At 40.1% G+C, this 20,641-nt stretch overlaps 1 protein-coding gene across 1 annotated transcript; it reads left to right on the forward strand.

Moving 5' to 3' along the window:
- The first annotated feature begins 9,417 nt into the window (after positions 1-9,417).
- fam131c (family with sequence similarity 131 member C) lies at positions 9,418-20,619 on the forward strand. The gene is made up of 6 exons (XM_046397204.1): positions 9,418-10,908; positions 12,756-12,820; positions 14,280-14,364; positions 18,188-18,424; positions 18,709-18,798; positions 19,156-20,619. The coding sequence occupies exons 1-6, from the start codon at positions 10,878-10,880 to the stop codon at positions 19,425-19,427; spliced, it is 780 nt and encodes a 259-aa protein (XP_046253160.1). The 5' UTR covers positions 9,418-10,877; the 3' UTR covers positions 19,428-20,619.
- Positions 20,620-20,641: the final 22 nt, after the last annotated feature.

Genomic DNA, 20,641 nt, shown 5'->3' on the forward strand with positions numbered 1-20,641 from the left:
CATCTCCATCCATCCATTCCCTCAGTGTTTCACAGCGTGGTGTGATTTTCTCTGCCGTCCACAATGGAAAAAGAGGGGCAGAGCCACAACGTTTAGCTGCTGACTGTACTGTTTGGATTTATGCAAATCCACGTCTGAATGCATCCAAACTCACTGCTGGTAGAGTTTGGTTTATGTCCCTGTCGTCAGCTTTAATGTGATTATCCTCACTCTGCGGGGGTTGAATGTGTGGAAGTTTGTGTCTTGTCATTAGGACTGTAAATGACAGGGATGCATGGAGAGACAGAGAAAGAGAAGAGGGAGAGTGAGGCCTGGTGGTAAGGGTGGGGGTGGAGGGGGTTAGCTGGAGATTTGAGCCATACCAGGGCTTTACTGCAGGCCACAATAGCATGTGTGGTGATTGTGTTGAAGGCTTGGCGTCCAGGGCCCGAGCCTCCCCCCGTGGACTGTTGTGTGTGGGGGCCGCGGCTTTCGCTTTCAGAGCTTTCCTCTCCTTCTTGTGGTTTCTTAGATGTCTTTGTTGTCAGGGCGAAGGTCAATTTGAAAAGAAATAAGTAAGAATGAAAACATTACCATGGCACTGGTCATGTATGACCTCTCCCTATACCACCGCCCTTCCATCTTTTTTTGTTTTATGTTCTCCTGGCAGCTCTCAGTGTCATGCGCAAATTTGAAAACCGACAACGCTGAGGAATTTACATCCTCGCTAATTTTAGCAATGGGTTCCTGACCAGAAAACACATCCTCCAATTTCTGTCTATATTGGTCTTCCTGCGTCTTTCCGCTGCTGTTTCTCTCACCAGTGCCTTCAGGGCTTTTGCAGATTATTCTGCTCTCTAACTCTCATCAAAGACCCTCAATTTTCCTATTTTCACTGCATTCTCAACAGAAAGATTTTATATGTCCTCTTCCAAGATTACACTTTGAGTGCTGGCAAATCTCCGCTCCAGATTTAATCCGTGTAAAAACAACCTAAGCTCCTCAAATGAAATGCTTTAATGGGATAGTGAGGAGCAAATAATTATTACCAGCACCTAGCATTTGCCAAACTGTGCTGCTGAGAACTGTTTGATGTCAGCATGAGGCGACGTGAGGGGGAGTGGAGAACAAAAACACAAGCCGCCGTTGACACAAGCCCTGTCCTACTGGAGTCTGTATATGTTGAAGTTTTGTTGAGGAGAGAATCATCAAACTGAACCAGCAGAGAGCAGTTTTAAATACCTGATACTTACTATGCTTGAACTTAAAATCATCCTAAAAGTGTGAAAGGTCTGGTATAGCAGGTAGTCAGGTGAAAATGCTACAGAATAAAAAGGGTTGAATATTTTATATTTATTGTGTTATTGTATTATATTATATATTGTTATATGTTGAGGGGGGAAAATATTTTATGGGGTTCCACTGAGGTCTGCACATACTGAATGCTAGTCTTAACAACATATATTATTAAGAAGAATCGACTTTTATTGGCAGTATATATATATATTTTTACATACACACATACTGAATTTTACTACTGCATTTATCCCATCCTTAGTTGAACACGCACATGCAACACCCGGCAAATTACATGCAGTGAAACACACACAGGAGCAGTGGGCAGCATCAAGCGCCCGGGGAGCAAGGGTTAAGTGCCTTGCTCAAGGGCACATCAGCCGGCTAATGAAGGGGGGGGCATTTTTTATCGCATTAATCTCTCCACCACACCCAAATTTTTCCTGCCCGTCCGGTGGGGGAATCGAACCGGTGACCCTCCGATCACAAGCCGCTTCTCCAACCTCTAGGCCACAGCTGCCCCGTGGCCTATTTTGTCTAACTTTTATTGAGACATGGTAGATTATCTAAACACATACAAGTGCACTTTTGCTGCAGTTAATAGTTATACTGAGAATTAAGACAGCATGACAAAAGGGACAATAAGCAGACTCAATTAAACCAGTTACCAGCAGGTACAAGATTAACTCTGAAATTGATCAATTTAACCACAACATGGACACTGAAAGCTATTTTTACCCAATCAATTACCATCATAAGTGACCTTCAGAGATGACATTTGCAGAACAAACAGACAAGAGTTATAAAAACAGAAAAATAGAAATATAAGTATAGTGCAGTTAAGTGTAAGTGACGTAGTGCTGTAGCAGCACTGAGGGCAGTTTGTGGGTCCCTGAGGATATTTATGCATACAGGATATGTATGTTGTGGTGTAACTGGTCAGACAGGCATTGGTCCAGTAAAATCAGGAAGAGTATGAAGTGGCTAGTGCTCTGAGTACTAATACCACACTGTCAAAATACTCCACTGTAAGTTTAGGTCCTGCACTGAAACCTTATTGAGGTAAAAATATCTAAGTATCATTTACAAAATTTGCTTAAAGTATCAAAAGTTAAAAAAAAAGAAATTATGCTGTTGCTATTGGTCCCTGTCAATGTTTTACTGTAATGTATGATGCTTTTGGATAAATATTACTGCTGCATCAAGTGGAGGCACCATCTTCCAGGACAAGTTTTTGTCACTGTTTAGCAACAAAATTATCCATGGCATATTTAAGTGTGAATTTCTCACCAGTATTCTGCAGTATATGAATACTAAAGCTGTTCATATGTTTGGATCATAAGAAGATCATCGTTTCTAAATACAGTTTACAAAAATGTATCTGCAGGGGCTATGATGTCAATCACAGGTTTCTGAAGAGATGTTTTCAAACCTGGATTTGATTTTACTGCTCACTGTCGCTGTTGTAAGCCAGAAAATCCACATTTGATTAAAGAGGAGGAAGCCTGGGTAGAGCAGACCAGTGGAGTGGGTTGACAGGCAGCCCCTCTGATAGGCTGAGACGCCTCTCACTTTAGAAAACATGTCCCAAAACCATCAGAGTCAACTACTGGCCATATGTGTTGACACATACAAAGAATCTGACTTAGGCTGTAAGCAACTCTTAAAATATCTAAACAGACAGAGCTGAAAACAAATGTACAGCAAAGTTCAAATATACACGCATAGTTAAACACAGAAAACTGCGCTAAACAAGGAAATGCAAACACAAACATTGGTAGCAAAAATGTATGAAAGTAAAACATTTGTTTCTACATTATGTGCAGGGCCCTGGCACTGTGTGCTATATTAACAGTATTGTGTTCTGGGGCTGATGCAGTACTGCATGGCAATGAAAGAATATTGAAATAAATAAGTAAGTGTAATGCAGTACTGTACATACGCAAATGGTTTATCCACACCAGCTGATGAGTATAGTAAACATTGTATAAACCCGGTTTACCTTACATGACAGTAAAAAATATACTTTTCTTAATGGAGCAAGCTGAAACAATTTGTCAGTTAGTCAACAATTTTGCTAACTGATTCATTGTTTAGGTCATTTTTACAGCAAGTATGCATGTTTCTGCTTTTCAGCTGGGTTGGACAATGCCAATAATTGCAAGATGTGACTGCTTTAGGAAATTTTAGAAAGCAAACAATAATTTGAGCAATTGAAACGTAAGTGGCAGAATAATCAATTTAAAAATAAATCATTAACTGCACCCTAAATTTTGCATCCCTTGTTCTAAAAACAATTACTTCAACTGAATCGGAGTTCATTGCAGTCAGAGATGATTTTCAGCATCTAGAGGACATTGGTGGTAATGCAACTGCAGTCATTCAGCTTTCAACCACTGTGATAGTTGGTTTTCTGGAGCTTCGCAGCGTTCATCTTTACCTTTTAACTGAATGGGTGATATGTCCTATATTGGTCCATTTATGTGCCTCAGATTACATCCAATTATTATTTTTAGCTACAAAAGAAGAACCAAGGCCCAAAAGGCAATATTGTAACAACAGCGACATTCTCATAAAGAGGAAAAAAAGAGCTGTCATTATTCTGCTTTGCCCAGCAGGATGTGTCTCTTTCTGCAAATTCATGGCTATTTTTTTTCTGCAGAGCTATTCTTTGTCTCAGTGCCCCCCCTCTTAATTTCCGCCTGTCTGCATATGTTTTGGAGGCCATTAATCGTCCCTTGCGCAACATGCACCCCAGCAGATAATTACAGTCATTAAACCAATTAGGGAACACATGGAGGGGAGGCTTTAGTCAAGCCCTGAGGCCTCCCACTCCTGTTCTTCTCTACCAGGACAGCCGAGGTGGTCCGCTAAAACTCTGGCAAGGCCTTGAATAAAGAAGGGAGTGAATTACTTCAGGCCAGCTCTGGATTAATGCAATTTCCTGTTGGTGTAGCCTTGAGAACCCTTGCCAACTTCGCTGCAGGCCAACTAACCAGAGCCATTAGCCAGCACACTCATTCACATCATTATTTTGTGGAGCGAAACAGCCATTTAGGTCTGTGTCATCGAAATATGTGTTTCTCAGTTAAACAAGCTATTTTTGTATTTCTGTGGCAAAACACCGAAATAAAGAACAAGAAATCAGAAGTGGAAGGAAAGGGAGGGAGAAGTGGTTAATCTGCAGACAGTGGTTTTCAACATGCTCACTATATCATGTGATTCTAGAGCTAATATTATGGTTTCATTGTGCCTGACACAGTGGGAGTTCTGGTAGAATGCAGCCATAACACACAATACATGCAACTGTGATTACTTAGTTATTGAGACAGATGGAACTGAAACTTCCAGTCACCGTCCACATGTGCAGGCAAGCCACAGAAAGTCCCTCATGTTCCCTCAGAAAGTCTCACAAGGTTCGTGTCGGTGGAGAAGAAACTGCCCTCCGTTGTTTCGGCAAGATATTTCCCAACATTCTCCGTGTTGTGCTTGGCATGTGTGTCTCTTCCAAAAAAAAGAAGAAGAAGGAAAAAAAAAAGGCAAAGCCAGCAAAGAACAAGGCGATCCATACAGGTTTTCTCTGCTTACTTATGAATGACATGTAAAAGTGAAATGTAAACCTTGTAATGACTCCAGAATACATAAACAAAGAAAAACATATCGAATCCTGCAGGTTGAAGATAAGATCATGACAGGCACATCATGGGCCAAACAGGGCCAGAGCCAGAACTTCTAACTGTGTATGAATGGTGTGAGCTTTATTTTTTTTACAGACTTTGTACTCAGAAGTTAGAAAATTATGATCAAAGTAAAGAGCGCAAGAAAGATTAGAACTGAGGAACTTTTAGCCCACCCCAGCTTTAGAGGTGGGCTGAAAGGCTAAGGCTAAGACTCCCTTTGCCTTTAGGTATCTCTAAATCTACCTAAAATATCCAAAAGACTTTAGTAGCTTGTTTAATATATGTAACGAAAATGGAGTGTATAACGAACACAATCTGAACAGCTACTTTAGATCTTTTAAGTGCGATGAAATTCTTGTGAGTTGGGATTTTACAGTTTAATGCAGCTTAACCCTACAATGAAATTGACGTTTGTTTTGGGTTTTTTTGTCTAAAATGGTTGCACATTTTTGGGGGCTGAGTTTCGAACTGAAATAATACATAATTTAAGTCCTGTTGCCAAGTGAATACTTAATAGAGTTAAATTTATGTGCTTTGTCCTGTAAATAAGGTGGTCCACTTTAAAATTGTATGTTTATGATTTTACAGTCTTCAGATTCACACACAAAAAATGGTTAAATTCACAAAACAAACAACAACAAAATTCAAGATGAAAAATTCCAGCTTGATCATGCAGGTCACAAAGCCTTTTTTCAGAGCACACGTTTTGACTTGTCGTAGCAGGAAAAGCACAACTGAAACAAATAAACAATGGCTCAGTTACATCAAGTGTCCCAGTGAGCCATGCCAGTGAGCCAGTATGCACAAAATCAAGAGTCTGGAACTAGCTCACCTGAATGGAATGCAGCCGTTTTTAATATTATTACTTTCACCTGTTTTTCCGGCTGAAGCTCTGAAGCGCTTTTAGCAGCCGAGGACTTATTCAGACGTCTCTCCTATCAGGTTAAGTTATCATTTGAATTATCATTTTGATGTCTGAATTTAATTGGACATATGAACAACTTGAACACAGTAAAGGTGGTTAAATTCTCCTGTCTGCTTGAAGTTAACAATATTTTTGTAAAGCTTAAATTGGTATTAGTGTTACAAGTATTATTTGCTTTCATTAAGAGGTGGCCACTTTGGCTATAAACCAGAATAGCAGCACTCCAAAAGCACAGAAAACTCCAAACTCTCTGATCTCAGTTTCTCATTTTATTTGGCTTCATCAGAGCTATATCTGGGCTGATTTTGTTATTGCATGTGACCCTACAACCTCAAGCTAGTGCAGCCAAACCATGTTGAGTTTTCATACAAAACCTTGCTCCAACTCTTGCTCTCCACGAGGAGCTGAATTTTGCTCAGCTCGCCCTGACCGACAGTGTTGGGCAGCTCCGAGTGTGAAATGTGGAACTGTTTGAACGCAAAGAAGGGTGGGGCCATAAAAAGCAAGATGGTATGTCAGCTTTTCCTTGTGAGACATTTAGAATATAGGTCCAAATAAGTTTTGTTTTGTTTTAATCAGATTTTACTTACATCAGAGGGGAAGATTCCTATATTGACACAGATGGCAACACAGAGAAGATGAGTTTTTTCAGTTAAGGATCAAAGCAATCACATTTATGTTTCATCATAACTTGACAGTGTAAAATGAAAATGCTCTTCCACAGCATGATGTTCATATACATGGCTATATTTGAGAATCCAGTACTAAAAGGCATCTATCTCCCTATGTGCCTCAAGGGACCACAGAAATGATTGCTGCTGAATGTCTGTGGCTTGCCAGCTAGGAGCATCACAGTGTATGTGGACGTTAAACATTCCTGCTGCTTCCTTTCCTCTCTTCAACTACTAGACAAAAACCCACATTCTCATCTAATGAAATTCAAGATTCATTTGGTTTGATGGAACATCTAAGCAGACCAGAGATTCAGTCACACACAAAGAACATCATAAAGCTGCTTTTAAAGGCAGTTTGATGTAAGAACTGGAGGCAGTGACACACAAAATTGCATAGCAGCCGGGGGACAGACATGTTGAGGAACTGCGAGATAGGGATGTGACTAACAGCCAAGGTATCGAATTTTCTACAACAAGCAAGGTGAGGGGGTTGAACTGACCCTTAGGGGATTAAGGAACACGTTCCACTGGTGAACTGAATTTTGATGGAGCACTTTTCCTTTTAACTCACAGACCCTCCTGCTCTGACCATGTACCTTGTTTGGTTTAACAAATGCAAATGAGTGAAAATACTCTGAAACAGAACATACATGCGAGGTTATGCCACTGCTTTCCAAAATGTACTGCACAAAATACACTATATAGACAGAGGTTTTGGGCCACCTGACCATTACGCCAAGTGGGACTTTAATGACACCACATTCTAAATACATAGACAGCTCTGAAGCTATAACGGCTTCGACTCTTCTGGGAAGGTTTTCCACAAGATTTTGTAGTGTTTCTGTTTCTTTCCATTATGCAGCACAGCATTTGTGAGATCAGGCACTGATGTTGGGCTGAAAGGCCTGACTCTCAATCTCCATTCCAATTCATTCCAAAGGTGTTTGATGGGGTTGAGGTCAGGGCTCACGTCAAACTCATCCAGCCATGTGTTTATGGACTTTGCTTTGTGCACTGGAGTACAGTCATGCTGGAATAGAAAAGGAGCTTCCCCAAACTGTTGCCACAAAGTTGGAAGCATAGCATTGTCCAAAATGCTGAAGCACTAAGATTTCTCCTCACTGGAAGCAAGGGGCCCAGCCCAACCCCTGAAAAACAGCCCCTTCCCAGTACTATGGTCTATAGCAGGGGTCGGCAACCTGCAGCTCTTTCATCCCCCTTCTGTGGCTCCCGTGGCTAAGAGAAGGCGAGCATATTTAGGGGAAAAAATGAATAAATGTGATTAAATAATGGACACTTAATTTAAATTGATTTAATTCTATTTATTTAGGATTTTTTTTCATTGTAATAGTTATTTCTTTGGAGATTGAGGTGCTCTTGTGACATTAATGTAAAACTTGTTTTATTATTTTGTCAATCAAAATATCTGTGATGTCCTGTTTGTAACATCTGTTGCCACCAAATAAGGGACTTATTTTGACTCCCGGTAAGCTAGCAATGGACAAATCAATTGACTTGCCCAGCCCTAATGCATTAATGCGTTAACGTTGCCACAGTCCTAATATATTTATATATTATTTTAGAAGATAAATGTATAAGTCCCAGTGTCTTTTTCTCTCAAAGTACAAAAGAATTAGGTGTTTTGCATTGTTAAAAATGGAAAACAAAAATTTGTCTATTTCTGTTTAAAGTTTATTGATTTCATAAAAGTAACATACCATAGTTCTCATACATAAAGCATAAGTTTAAGGAAACTATGTGTGGTGTTGCTTTCAGTTTAGTGGTCAAATAGGTTTTGTGGCTCCGAGTGGGTTTTAATTTGGTGGGAAACGGGCCAATCATTCTCAATTTCATGCTAAAGGTTGCTGACCCCTGGTCTATAGTGTACGTGATGATACAGCTGCTGCACTTTTGCCTTTTAGCCACTAGAGGTCAGACTGCTACTAACCAGCTCTCTCCTCTGCCATGGTGAGGATTTCACAATTCCTTGATGGTGTACCAAGGTTTCTTGAGCTTTTTATGGGTTTCTTGAGGATTTTTAAGCTCCCCAAAGTGTGTATCTGAACATTCCATAGCAATCACAAAGGTCATTCCAGCGGTGCTAAAACAGGCTCCATGGCCATTTGACGGTCTTCCAGGATCAAGATGTACCAAGGCTGTTGAAGGGTTTTTGTTTTTGACTGTTGTTCAAGGTTCCTGGGCTGTTTTGGGGATGCCCTTGAAGCTGTTCTAGGGTTGCTTCAATATGTTTTCATGTTTCTTTACAGTTTCAGAATTTTTCAGCAGTACTTGATAAAGTATTAAGTTTTAAGGTATTTCAGTATGTTTTCAAGCTGTCCTAGGAGTCCATGGTTTCTTGCAGGAGTTTCACTATTTGATTAATGATCAGGTTTTAAGGTTCACTTCAGCTAAGAAACCCAAAAGGAAAGATCTCCAGAAACCCATGCACCCCTAAAATCCCTTGAAAGCAGCCTGACACATGGTTTATGACTCATGGAAAGGCATTCCAGATCATTAAATTTTAAGCTCAGGCATATCAGTCAACAAGAGTCAAGAGACAAAACCTCAAAATATTGGAGGAATATGTACAGTCTGTATTGTTGCTCTTGTGCTCTTTAAATGGTTGGGAGTGCCTCACTGTGCATTTAAGATAAGATAATCCTTTATCTGTCCCCAAAGGGGAAATTTGAGATTTACTCTTTTTTTGTTTTTCATTTTCAAATCTTTTGTTCTTACCTTCCCTACCTCCAGAGGACATTTCTATGTATATAGTGAAGAGACTTACTGACAATAAGATTATGCTTATCTGCGAAAAGTAAGCCTAAGTAGCACATCACACAACTCATTCTAACTGAGCAGAAATTTACTTGAAGGTTTATGTCAGTTTGTGGTGTTTTGCTTATTTTATCAGCACCCATCTTTCTCTGTTGATGCAATAATGCTTTTTTGCCTCCTTTCTCAGGAAAATAAGTAGAGAGAAAAGCTTTAAAAACCATGGAGTGGCTTGGTTGCCATGGCAACAAGATTTTCCCCACAGTAGAGGCACTGGTACTGTTGGAGCAGGTGGTGTCAGTAAAGTTCTGGTTACATTACTCAAGCAATCGCACCGGAAGGACAAACAGAGACAACAAGGACTGGGGACGAAATTGTGTCTGATTTCTGTTTCATTGTAGTGTGCGTGTGTGTGTGTGTGTGTGTGTGTGTGTGTGTATGTGTGTGTGCGTGCATGACCGACAGACATAACAAGGTCACAACAGACTCAGCATGCTGTGTGATGTGTGAATGTGAATTTCAACTAGAATTTTACTGAAATTCAAGACTTGACAGAAACATCATGCAAACCATAAATAAACCAAAACTTGTTTGATAAACGCCACACAGGAGAATAAACAACACTTATCAGCTTTAACCTGTTTTTCTCATCCATACTTCTGAAAAATGTTTCTTTTAAATCTGAAAAATAAAACATTCAGTAATACTACAGTACTACAAGACTCACTGTGACCTTTTTACTGCGGTCTCAGTGGTAGGCTTCAGACTTTTCAACTTCAAATGTGTTTGTAGCCCAGAGGAAAACTGTCATGTAGAAAATAAACTCTTTTTTTAATCCACATTTTTGATTGGACCGGATATGGGTATTGCGGGGTATTATGGGTTATTTGTTATCTGTCAATCATTTATCATCATAAATGTATGAAGTATGCATGAAAGACAAATACCTATATAAAGAGAAGCTTTTGACAGAGACAAAGGAGTGATATATTACAACATTAACTTAGTTCATGGAGGTGTTAGATCTAACTATGCTAACTGACTGCTAACAAAAGGCTGGCTAATGATCTGCAATTAAACTAGTGGTATCTAGCAAATCAAAATGAAAGTATTCAACATGTAACTCTATCATCAAACCCTCCATTCACAGTGAGAGTCTCCTGTACAGGCTTAAAGGGGGATAGAGAAGAACAGAGTGGGAGGAGAACAGAAGAAATAGAGGGGAGGGGACTCAAAATCGTCAGCAACCAGGCATTCATGCTTTCTCCCTGATCTCTCTCTCTCTCGCTCTCTCTGTCCCCCTCCCCTACTCCCCATACTTTGTTTGTGTCACTCTCTCACTCTCTCCTTCTGCACAGAGAAGTCAGCGAATGCTTCAGCTGGCATCTGCTCTCTCACTTTCCCCCTGCTTCAGTTCCTCTCTTCTCTCTGCTCCTCTGATACATCTGCTTCTTTTTCTTACCTTCCTTCCTCTCCTTCTTCCTCCCTTTGCCCGCAGTTTATCCTCAAGCCACCATGGTGAACAGATAACCGCCCAGCTGTCCTGAGACCATGGGTGCCTGCCTCTGCAAAGGTCACAAAGGTCAGTGCCACCTGTTTGTGTGTCTGTTTGATGGTTGGATCAAACTGCAGGAAGTGTTGACAGCAGCTGACAAACACTCAAGGAGCAGGACTGTTTCAGAAAAGTTACAACACGCTTTTGAGGGATAGCTGTGTGAGTGTAAGAATCCACATCCCTAAGGTATGTGGACAAGATGCAGGGTAAAACCACCTGAATCCCTCTTTTAGTCTGACAGGAGTTTTGGTATGATGTGAATACATCATAGGAATAACTAATAGGAAACTGAACAAATTCTACCATGAAAGCTTCATTTGAAAACTTATTTTCATCTTCTCTTTCACAGCCATTGTTGATTTGGGTCTGTTGAAATTGCTTGAAAAACAAGAGGGAGGTGGGAGGTTGATGAGAGGGATTTCGAGGATCAGCGGAGGACAACAGTGGCTTTAGGTTAAGACAGCTCCATCCGGAGCTCATATCCAACTTGTCGTGACTTGAAGATGTGACTTGGGTTGCAATTTTCTCTCTCATATTTGCTGTCTGTCACTGCTTTAGGTGGAAATAAGGCAGTGTTTGTTGCATCTCAAAAGCTGTCTGGATAAAGTATTGATGCCTCCGCTGGCAGCAGGGCCTCTTCACAGAAAAACACACAAGTACTAATTTATAGCTGTCAAAACAGAAGATCTACTAAAATAAAAAGTCAAATTTGAGGTGGTCTACCTTTTTATGCCACCTCCAAACATAATCTACTTGTTATTTTGCCATTGCATGACATTATATATCATATTGCACTCTCACACTGTAATTTCAGCCTGTATCTGTGAAGCAGTCTCACAGTATTTTGTGAGACAAAGTCTGCTATTGTTCAGGAAGGGTCCCTTTTAACAAGGTGGAGGCTATCGAGTGAAGCAGCTTCAAACTGGGAATAAAGAAGGAAAGCAGATGTGAGGCTCCAGACAAACAGATAAGAGAACAGTGGGAGTGTGTGTGTGTGTGTGTGTGTGTGTGTGAGAGAGAGAGAGAGAGAGAGAGGCAGAAAGAGAGAGGGATTTAACCCCACAAGGACAGTGGGTTGGTTCGGGAATCACGATTGGTTTCTTGACCTTCTAATAGCATTGGATGAGGCCAGAGACAAGATACAGCCCTGTAAACCTGTGTGTGTGTGTGTGTGTGTGTGTGTGTGTGTGTATGTGTGTGTGTGTGTGTGGCGAAGACCATGACTTAAGTAAATAGAAGGGTATCACTTGCCTCCTATTGCTGTAGTGTTTCTATAGCGACAGCCAATTGTCTTGATAACACCACCCAGGGGAATCCCCAAGTGTGTGTCTGTATTCCTGCATGTTTCCGTGGTGTGTGTGTGTTTGTGTGTATCTACTGACCTTATAAATAATGTTAATTATCCATTATTCTGAACTACACATTTCCTCTTGTCATTCATATAAATCTCATCACAATCAATTACAAAGCAAATTTGCAGAGAGGCTACAGTTAATTGGCCATATGAAGATGCAATGCTCTGTCTCTCTCTCTCTCTCTCTCTCTCTCTCTCTCACACACACACACACACACACACACAAACACAATGTCTCTCTCTCTCTCTCTCTCTCTCTCTCTCTCACACACACACACACGCACAAACACAATGTCTCTCTCTCTCTCTCTCTCTGTTTCTCATCCATTAGGTATGTGTTGGGCTTGACTCCTGGCCATTAGAGACAACTGGATTTTGGCTTTATAGACCATGACCCCTGCCTAGAAACACACACACACACACACACACACACACACACACACATCGACACACTCAAAAGAGACCCACACAAATACAGCATGGATCTAATAATGGTGTTAATGTGTGTGATTCCCTACAGAGCTCCACCATGCCATGACAGTATTTCAGGACCAGATTGAGGAGGGTCAGCCATCCTCTGTCAAAGTAAGTAAAAGACCTCATTTTTTGCCTTGTAGGTTTTGATTTAACATTGGCTTTTCAGTGTGTTTCCCTCCCACATGTAGACTGAAAACAACATGTTTTGGCTTCTATAGTGACCTCCTCTTCAGCAAAAATAGTCCCTATAAAAACTATTGCTGTGTTCTGTGGGTTATAATGGGGATGCTATTTTCTTTTTTTTAATTAAATTTATGGTCAATTCACTGTAATTGCATCAAGGTACTGGAAGGTAGAAGACAGATATCTCAAAAAATGAAACCTCAAATTTTTGTCTTCTTAATACCATTAGAGATAAGCATGAACATATCTTCAGTGAACTAATGCTTTAAGTGCATGTCAGAGTTTTGCTGATTGAATAAGAGTAAAGTAATCATAATGTTTAATAGAGGTTTTAAATAGTGAGTTTTGCTCTCTAGCTTTAACAGCACAGGTAAGATTTAGCTTGTAATATAGCTTATTATATGTCTATGACCTGAACGCATCAAGATCAGCCTCATTTCATGGTTAATATCTCTTTCACGCATAAAATGTTCAGTCTGCTCCACATCCAGACTCCATCATACTCTCTATGCAGACATCTAATTAATATTAATATAAATGTCACCAGCATGTTCAAATTCTCAAATACTGAAAAAAAAAATAGTCTGGTTACTTTATGTTCCCCAGAATTAGCGTTTTCAGCGCTTTCATAATTTCATAATTACACGATTGATCAAAAAACTTGTCAATTTAAAAAGTATTAAAATGAGCATCTTCTCAGATGGAAGGACCAACACATTCAAAAGATCTCATTGGTTTTGCAGGCATCATACATCTGGCAATGAAGCAGCAGTTTGATGATATGAAAGCCAGAAACAGAAATAATTTGCCCACGAGAATGCTCAGTTTTTCCACTTTGCTCATTTTACTTTCAAGTAACTCTTACGCATAATATTATCATCTGTAAAACTTAATTTGGACTGGTCAGAACCATGACCTGTGCATTAACTAATGAGTACATGTACTTTTAAACCTAATCCTATTTTGCTTGCAACAGAATACTAAACCGAGAGTAATATATTGAAAGTGCATTCCATGTTTTTGTACTGATTGCAGGTACTTGAGTCTATAGACCATTTGGATTGTACTTTAAAATACTCTACTTTGCTAGCAGTTCATTTGAACTGAGAGTACACGCTGCAGGATTTCCATAAATACTGGCTGTTATTGTCAAGCAGGAAATGTGTGGATTCACAGTCAAGTTGTGATTGTCACACAAAGGACTTACTCCTCTGTGAGATGAAACATGGAATAGGAAACCCATTCAAAACCCACAGGAAATGTTAGAAATACAGTGTCGACAAGCTACAATGAAACAATTTTCTTAGAACCTGTAGAAAGTAAGTACATCAGTGTCACAGATGTGATGCTTTTCTCTTCTCTTTCTGTCCATCATATTGTGCAGGATGATCAGAATCCCTCCAATGGCAGTGTTACAGATAAAACCAGCGGTTACAACATCGGCGAGCTGGCTACCTCCTCGCTGATAGGTGAGACGGACACACAAACACGCACACGCAAACATGAAAAGGTCTCGTTCACGTTGTATTTTATTATGAATCAAACATATGAGAATGGAAAAAAACAAGCTGGGAAATTGCATTAGTAACCATGGGAGGTTAGTAATGTAATTTCCTTCCTTCATGCCCTCTCTTTCTCACACACGCTGTAATGCTGTACACCCAGACATGAGCAAACAAGCAGGTAGACGACAAATTACGCACACATTTCCTTCTCCCATTTGATATTTTCCCTCCAGTTCTGAGTGTAGCTTCCTCTTCCCTTCATCTTGGTGCCTCAGATTCTTTTTCATTCCCTTTCCCCCATCCTGCGTTAGTCTCGTCTCATCTCGCCTGCTTCCCTTTTTCTGCGGGAGGTTAATTATCTGAGTTAATGTGTTATGCCTTGCTGAACTTTTCCCAGTGAAAGGTCCTTTATGACCCGACTGTATAATCATTATGAATATGTTAGAAAAATGGAGACATTGAGGAAGACGGCTGAGAGGCTGCCACCTGCATTGAGAGTGACAGAATCAATCCAGTAAATAAATAAATAAATAAATAAAGCTTTTCAGCATTTACTGAAGCTTAATCACTTGTCAGTCATCACTCAAATTGGCCAAGCAAGTTCTGTAGAGTTTGGCTGTCAAAAAGTGCATCTGAAAACCTAAACGCTCAAATGAGATCACACTGTGTAAACTCAAATATTATTGTACAAATATAATCACATATCATCGAGATATTACTGCTGCCGTTTGCTTATTATTATTATTATTACTTGTGTGATGCCGTTTGCTAGACATCAGGCTCGTGTGAACAGTAAATGACTAAAGCCCAGCTAGTGGCACCTAAAAACTGAAATGTTCATTAGATTCCACAAATGTTGTCACACAAAGCATCCTCTAGGAAGGATGAATGTGTTCATTAAATTGCATGGCAATTAGATTACTTCTTGATTACTTCTTGCTGTGGAGCTGATCAAGGCCATTCTAGATGAGGTGTGCTGCATTTCAGAAACTTCACGGACAAAACGCACCATCTATTTCTGCCAAAAGCTGCATGGAGCTGCATGGAGCAGATCGAGCGAGGCAGGACGTCAGACACAAGGCTATCGTGGAATCAAGGTGTTAGCATAGAAAATATTACAGCGGAGGGTCACCTAAAATATTGGCATTCATGCTCTTAGGACCATGAATATCAAAAATGAATTTAATGGTGGCCTGATGAATAGTTTGGCCATGCTAATGGCATGGCTCTATAAATGGCAATGTTTGTCAGCCCAGCATTGCCATCAGCCCAAACCTAAGCCTGTTGAGTCTGTGATCTGGTGATCTCAAGAGTTGCTGCATCATCCATCCATCCATTTTCTATATCGCTTATCCCTCAGGGTTGCAAGGGGGCTTGAGCCTATCCCAGCTGACTACGGGCGAGAGGTGGGGTACACCCTGGACTGGTCGCCAGTCAATCACAGGGCTGAGTTGCTGTATCACTGCTATGAAATGTGATACAAACTTTCAAGTCTGCATTAAGTGAATTGTAACAAGACATCATAAATTTCATTTGTCCAACACTTTGGTTTATGATCAAATACCTGCAGAACTAATCATCAGCCTCAGCTGTGCTTTTAGAAATAACTGGAAAATGTTAGCTAAAGATGATGCACATGATAAACAATATGATGCTGAATAGTACCTCGATAGAGAATTGCTATGAAGCAATCTTTAAATTGGCTCACTGTTTGAAGCATTTTATACAGTCCAAATGGCAACATGTCTGTGACAGATTGATAAGAACTTCCCTTTTACCAAACATACGAATGCGACATAACAAGTCCTTGTTTTAGTTGGTCATGAAATTTTTAGCAGGACATCAAAAGAGCTTGCCCAGATAACGCCAGCTCTGAAAGGCTGATATGTGTCAAGTAGTATACTTCCAACCATCAGCATGTTGTCATTGTGAGCAGACCACTAACATGGCTGTAGAGTCTTCTTTGATGGTCTAAAGGTCATCTAAAAGATGGATCTGATGCCTTGACTTATTGATAAGAGTAAACACTGAGAAAATAAATTATATCTGTATCTTTTAGGAACTGTCATCCAAATATCCTACATTGTTTGGGTCCTAATTGTCTCACCACTGCAGCTTTGATTTCCTCTGGGTGTGACTAAATGTTGTTTTCTAGAGTAATTTCCACATTGGCTTTCAAATTACAAAGCTCTAAACACACATCCTGTGTTTGTTCATGTGCTCTGTCTCTTCACAACATGCAACAGAGAGTCATGCTTCCCATAATGCAATATGTCTATTCCTATAAAGTGGCTCATTCCTGACTGACTCTGGTGTCTGGTGTTTGCAACATGATAAAGAGGTCTGAATACCATAATTTCTCACAGCAACCAACCGAACTTTGGTGGTGTGTTGACAAGCTTTTTGGCTCATAAATATTGATTACAGCTGTCACAGTCATTAACAGACTTTAATTCTGTGGGCCCCTGCATCATGTTAATACGATTTGGTCCTTTTCACACTGCAGTATGGACAGTAGGCCCAAAATATTTTGTTCTAACTTAAATAGATGCAAACATAGCTTCCTTCCCAGTCAGAGCCTCATAACAGTGTCGTCACAGTGTGAGACAGCAGCGGGTGTCACTGTGCACAACAAAACAAAGAGTCTCTAGGTGTCGAGTTCAAATGAAGATAACACGTTGTGGTGTTTGTCTCTGTTTCAGTTAGCAGAGGATGACAACTCTCTTGGCTCCCCTCTTTTATTTGACTGTATCCATTTCGCTACTTGGGCAATTTGTTTCTCTCTTTATTCTGCCTTTTTTTTCCTTTAACTGCTTATCTTAACCTTTCCTCTTGCCCCCTTTCTTTGCCTTTCCAACCTTTTCATCTCTGTTCTGCGATATGACGTTGGTTTGCTGTTACTTTCAATTCAACTCTTTTTTCCCTGGACCTTTCTTGTCTCCTGTGACTAGAATAAATGATGACTTCTTTGTAGGCTGTATGGCTTCTTTTCTCCACTGATTCTACAGGTTATTTTTTGAGGCTTGCAACGTTCTCTTCCTTTTAATTCACCTTCAGCACAGCGTTTATTATCTCTAATTTTATCATTTCCTCAAATGATCTCCTCTGTTTCCACACTAAAGGGCTGTCTACAACAACAATTATGGCTGTAACAACAACTATAAATGTGAGTCTATATCACCACTATTAAGACGACAACTGTATCACAAGGCCAACAGTATTGTTGGGATAACCTTCAGAACGATATAATGAACTGGAAACACTGACGGCCAATCAAGATTCATGTGTGTAGTGCTTATAACATTGGTTTTCAACTACAGTCTATCTGTTTTGTGTAAACTATTCACATTTTAGATGGTCTACCCTCAACACTTAATCTTGGTTATTGTGGTGTACAGCTTATTTGAAGTTTATAGCTAACATATGATTAGATGGCAAATTAAACATTAGAAAAACGCTGAGACACAGAGCCCAACAGTCTCTGAAGTTTGTTGTGTCCTTACTGATGTTCTTTTTCACGATTGTCAGTATACTATTAAATTGACGTTCACTCATATGAAATCATAAATAAAATTCCGTTCAAAAGATGACTCTCATACAGCATTTCATAATGATGCTTGGTACTGCTTTTTAGGAACTTTAACTACAATCTTCCGTTAGATGCCCTGTTATCGTTCTTGGTGTGACTGGCCCTTTACTATGTATTGCCCTTGCCCATCTTTTCAGGCTTTTATTCAATCTGATTTATCAAGATGTATCTCTTTTTCTCCCCCTCTCCTTAATCTAGGCCTGGTGGCCACGATAAAGGAGCATATCACCAAGCCGACAGCGATGGCCCAGGGGCGAGTGGCTCACCTGATTGAGTGGAAGGGTTGGGGTGGAGGCGGTGAGGCCAGTGGTGGTTGGAGCGGGGCCTGGGGTAAGGGAGGTGCAGGCTGGGGTGGGGTGGGGGCCGAGTTACAGGAGGATGAACAGTTCTACTCCCAAATGACGGACGAGATCAAGGAAGCTCGCTTCGCTGCAGGTGAGACAGAAGGATGAATTTAATTCAAGAAAAACAAGATGTGTCAGTGGAGATGAAGTGGCACTCAGATCCCTCTAGGCTTTGTTTTTGTCCGCCTGGCTCATGCAGAGGGAGCATCTACAAAAATCAATAGCCCTTATGACATCCCATGACAGTGTCTTAAATGTAGTGCACTTATTCGATTTTCCGTTGTTTGAGATGGTGGTGGACTTGGTGAAAAACAACAGGAGGCTGACTACCATGAATGCAGCATAAAATGAAACTGTGTGCCTTATATTTCACAGGAGTGGCAGAGCAGTTTGCTTTGGCTGAGGCAGCCATGAATGTGTGGTCCATGAACGACAACATAGAGCAGCCCTCCACCAGTTTGCAAGGTTTGATTATGTAAAATCATTGCCTGAGTTTAAAATGTATCTCTTGTTGTACTGCAAACTCTGCATGTCGGTTGTATCTGAATACAAGGTACAAGGTACAACAAGGTATTTTTAGTGAAATAAACTCAGTTTGGATTACTATCTCAAAGTTGTTATTTTAGGAACTTTTCTTTTCTTTTCCTTCTGATTTTATATATGATAAATAAAAATATTTGCATTTACTTTATTTAAAAAGGGACAATGAACTGTAATTAACATGAGTCCATCATGTAAATAACACCTAATCCCTGACAAAGAAGGGCCTTGAAATGTCAAAAAGCAGCCATTTTGATTGATATTGTTATTATCCCTCCCCAGCCTCACAAAGCCACTTCTTGTCTCAGTTCCTGTTGGACAGTGGAAGTGTCAGTGTTCCCCATCACATGTACAACATCCACGCCCGGACTTATGGGGACAACAGGGCAGCCCACCTGGTTCCTCCGCAGACAGTTGACTCCATTTCAACGATGTTCAACACTCAGGAGGATAGAGATCATCCCTTCCAGGACAGAAGTACTGTGACTGCAGAGGCTGTTGTCCGACATGTAGACAGCAGCTCGCTATCTGAGGATGACGTTTTTTATAACTAGACTTAAAGGGAAAACAAGCCAGCAATCTTGATGGCAATATCCAAAGTGAGCCTTACTGAGAGGACTTGAGACTCAATCACCAGCAATGGCTGATACAAAAAAAAACAAAAAACAAAACAAAACATAAAGGCAGACATCTGTGAGATATATCAAGAGACAATTTCTCAAATAGCTTGTGTGAAAGTTAAAGCTGGTTTTCACATGCATCGACAAAGACTCCAAATTACTTTTGTGAATATACAAAATCTCCTGAATACATTTCACTTTTTTATTCAATGTACATTAAAAATTTCGTATTATATGTAGAACTGAAGGGTCAGACAATAGCAGTATAAATATCTTGCTATAAAACATCAGTTTTATTATATGTGCTGTACAAGTTTGTCCAGTATTGTTTTTGATCCCATATTCTCTCACACCAATGAGTTGGACAGATGGTTTTGGTTAAGGGACAAAAACATGAAGGCAGTCTGAGTAGAGAAAATGAAATAGACTGAAAATGTGTGCTGTTTGAGATTTCTCATCTGTATCTGGAGAGAAGAAGTCTGCTGTAAAGAACCAATTATCTGTGTGAGTCCCATCTATGATTAGCTATTATTCACACTTTTCTGTCTGAGAGTGGGTGCATGGGAGTGGTGCAGAGAGAAGAAAAACAGAAAGGAACAAGGCTGGAGTGTATGTTAGCTGTGTGTTTAGAGAGCGAGAGATAGTTGGAGAATGGAGGTGTTAATGTTACTTGTCATCACATAGGCTTACACAAAATGAAGCTGACATGTATGGTGCACTGTGGCTGTTTCCCCCTCTGTTATCTCAATTTAACTCCGAATAGTGATGTGGAAAAGAAAAACAAACATCTATCATGAAAGAAAACTCTTAAGCAGATCAGTCAGCTTATTTGTGGTTTAATTAGTTCTCCAGTGCAACAACTACAGCTGCAGCAGCTTTGTGTTGTGAAGAAAATGTGACTCGGAATCAGATCAAGTAGCTAACGCAGTGTTGTGTCTTGTTGGTCTACAGAAAAATGCTGTAGGTTTGTAAAGGCAGAACAATTTATTATTTATTACAATTTAATGTCTAAAGAGAACAGGAAACTAGCTGCGAAACAGGAACTGGAGCTGCTCTCAGTAAGTGGGACTTGATTAGAGTTTAAGGCTCTGTTACATGGAGAATCTGATTAAACTATTTTCCATTTTAGTTGACTTTTATTTTTATTT

This window comes from Scatophagus argus, chromosome 8 (assembly GCF_020382885.2).
Source record: "Scatophagus argus isolate fScaArg1 chromosome 8, fScaArg1.pri, whole genome shotgun sequence".
In the NCBI taxonomy this organism is placed as follows: Eukaryota; Metazoa; Chordata; class Actinopteri; family Scatophagidae; genus Scatophagus; species Scatophagus argus.